The following is a 2,500-nucleotide window of genomic DNA, read 5'->3' as shown; positions in this document are numbered from 1 at the left end:
TACAGAAATGTCTCTTTGTCTTTAGTGTGGACTAAGTGTGTGTTACAGAGTATAGAAATGTCTCTTTGTCTTTAGTGTGGACTAAGTGTGTGTTCCCCAGGTATGACGACGTGCTGGTGGGCGCGCCCCTCTACATGGAGAGGGAGATGGAGAGTAAACCCAGGGAGGTGGGCAGGGTCTACCTGTACCTCCAGCTGTCCCCGCTCTCCTTCTCCGAGCCCGTCCTCCTCACCGGCTCACACACCTTCGGCCGCTTCGGGACCGCTGTGGCCCCCCTGGGAGACCTCAACCAGGACGGATACCACGGTAGGCTGGGAGAGAGATGGAGCATGTCTGTCTGTGTGTGTGTGTGTGTGTGTGTGTGTGTGCCTGGGTTGTGTGTGTGTGTGTGCGCGCGCGTGTGTGTATGTGTGTACTGTATATGTGCGCACGTGTGTGTATGTGTGTGTGTGTGTGTTTCTCCTCTCCTCCCTCCTCAACCTCATAGGCTTCATTCTTGGCTGGTTTTCAGGTTTAGCAGACGACACCCAAATCTTTTTATGTATTTCCGTTTCCGTTTCCATTTCCGTTTCCTGCTGTTTGGTGTCAGGCACTCAGACAGCGAAACGCCACAGCTCCTCAGCCAATCAGGATGTACGGTGGTGAGAGCACTTTGGAACTTCTCTCCCTCTTCCTGTGATGATGAAGGGGCAAGTGTGTGTGTGTGTGTGTGTGTGTACATGCGTGTTTGAGTTATTTTTGTTCTCCAGATGTGCGGTAGGATAAGATCATCTGGACGTTTCTGTCTTGGAGCCCAGAGTTCATTCCTCCGTTCCATGTTTGTTTTATCGTCACATTGATTTCATCAACACACACACACACATACTGTAGACACACACGCACACACACACACACGCACGCACACACGCACGCACGTACCCTTGCGTTTAGGACTGGAGGCCAACCTCTCTCCTTGAGGGCTGAGGCCTGTTACCTGACCTGGGATCTGTTGCTCCTCATTCATGACGGCGGCCTGGTTTGTTTCGCCGGCGTCTTCCGTCCGGCCTCCCCCGTTAAGTCCTTCAACCGGACGATCAACAGACGGTGGATCAATAGCTCTCAGCGCCGGGATGCTGACCAGACCTGACCAGAACAGAACACCCGCAGCAGTAAGACGGAGTCTGGGGTCCGGTTTCGTCACTCATCGTTAGGGTAACGGGGTATCCGTGGAAACGCTATGTTTGGCCCTTTCGACGCCTTTCCGCCCCCCCGACAGTGGACAGGACGCAGGGGTGTGTGTGTGCGTGTCGGTGTCCGCCTCTGTTTCCGAGAAGGCCAAGACATCCGTTCCTTCTAGAGAGGGGCGGGACCAGTGCCCGTCAATCACCTGCTGGAGGGACTCTATTGGCTGATCGGTGTCACAGTTAAGCGGCGAGGTCTTTTAGCGTGACAGGGGGCATTAGCTGGACGTGTTTCAAGGCGGGCGTGTGTTTGAGCGTGGAGGGGGGATGTTGACATCTGCCCAGTGATCTCGGTGGGTGTTCTGTAGGCTATTTGTTGTGGGTCAACGGTGCGTTGTGTACGCGTTGAGCAATGTCCATGTTTCCCTGACGGACTCGCGCATTATTGGGTCATGAGTCTCCCATCAAAATTATGCACACACCCTGGCATACATACACACACACAGGCACACATGTGTGCACATATATACACACACACACACACATGGTTGCATTTATTCTCCACCCCGCAATCTGCTTCATGTGGAAGCTGTGTTTTAGCGTGCAGTGATGGTCTCCTCCTCAGACAAACAGGAAGACAACACTATAGCCACGCTGAGCGGAAACACTGAAAGAAAGATCTTGATTTAGTGCGTGTCAACTTTGAAGCGAATTCCTGCTCCAATTTTGTGTGTGTGTGTGTGCGTGTGTATGTGTGTGTGTGTGTGTGTGTGTGTGTGTGTGTGTGCATGTGTGTGTGTGTGTGTGTTTTTGTTGCACTGATGAATGCATGCCTGCATGTCTGATGACCTCCCTGGGAAGTTGAGACCTCCACCATGCCAACTGCCCTTTGACCTCGTGCCACTTCCTGTCCAGAAGGCAGATTTACTGTAGAGCTGAGAGCTGCAGGACAGGGGACTGGGGGAATGGACTCAGCACAGAGAGAGAGAGAGAGAGAGAGGGAGAGAGAGAGAGAGAGAGAGAGAGATGGAGAGAGAGAGAGAGAGAGAGAGAGAGAGAGAGATGGAGAGAGAGGGAGAGAGAGGGAGAGAGAGAGAGAGAGAGAGATGGAGAGAGAGAGAGAGAAAGAGAGAGAGAGAGATGGAGAGAGAGAGGGAGAGAGAGAGAGATGGAGAGAGAGAGAGATGGAGAGAGGGAGAGAGAGAGAGATGGATAGAGAGAGGGAGAGAGAGAGATGGAGAGAGAGGGAGAGAGAAAGAGAGAGAGAGATGGAGAGAGAGAGAGATGGAGAGAAAGAGAGAGAGAGATGGAGAGAAAGAGAGAGAGAGAGAGAGAGAGAG

The 2,500-nt window shown here is 52.7% G+C and overlaps 1 protein-coding gene across 1 annotated transcript in view; it reads left to right on the top strand.

Annotated features, from left to right (window-relative positions):
- The window catches only part of itga8 (integrin, alpha 8), a gene marked incomplete at both ends in the record, with an annotated part of 47,095 nt that overhangs the window by 13,992 nt on the left and 30,603 nt on the right, over positions 1-2,500 (top strand). The window contains 1 exon segment of the mRNA XM_084442080.1: positions 101-306. Coding sequence (XP_084298206.1) covers positions 101-306 — 206 coding nt within the window.

Source organism: Borostomias antarcticus, assembly GCF_949987555.1.
Source record: "Borostomias antarcticus genome assembly, chromosome: 8".
NCBI classification, from domain to species: domain Eukaryota; kingdom Metazoa; phylum Chordata; class Actinopteri; order Stomiiformes; family Stomiidae; genus Borostomias; species Borostomias antarcticus.
This window is presented reverse-complemented; position numbering and strand designations above follow the sequence as displayed.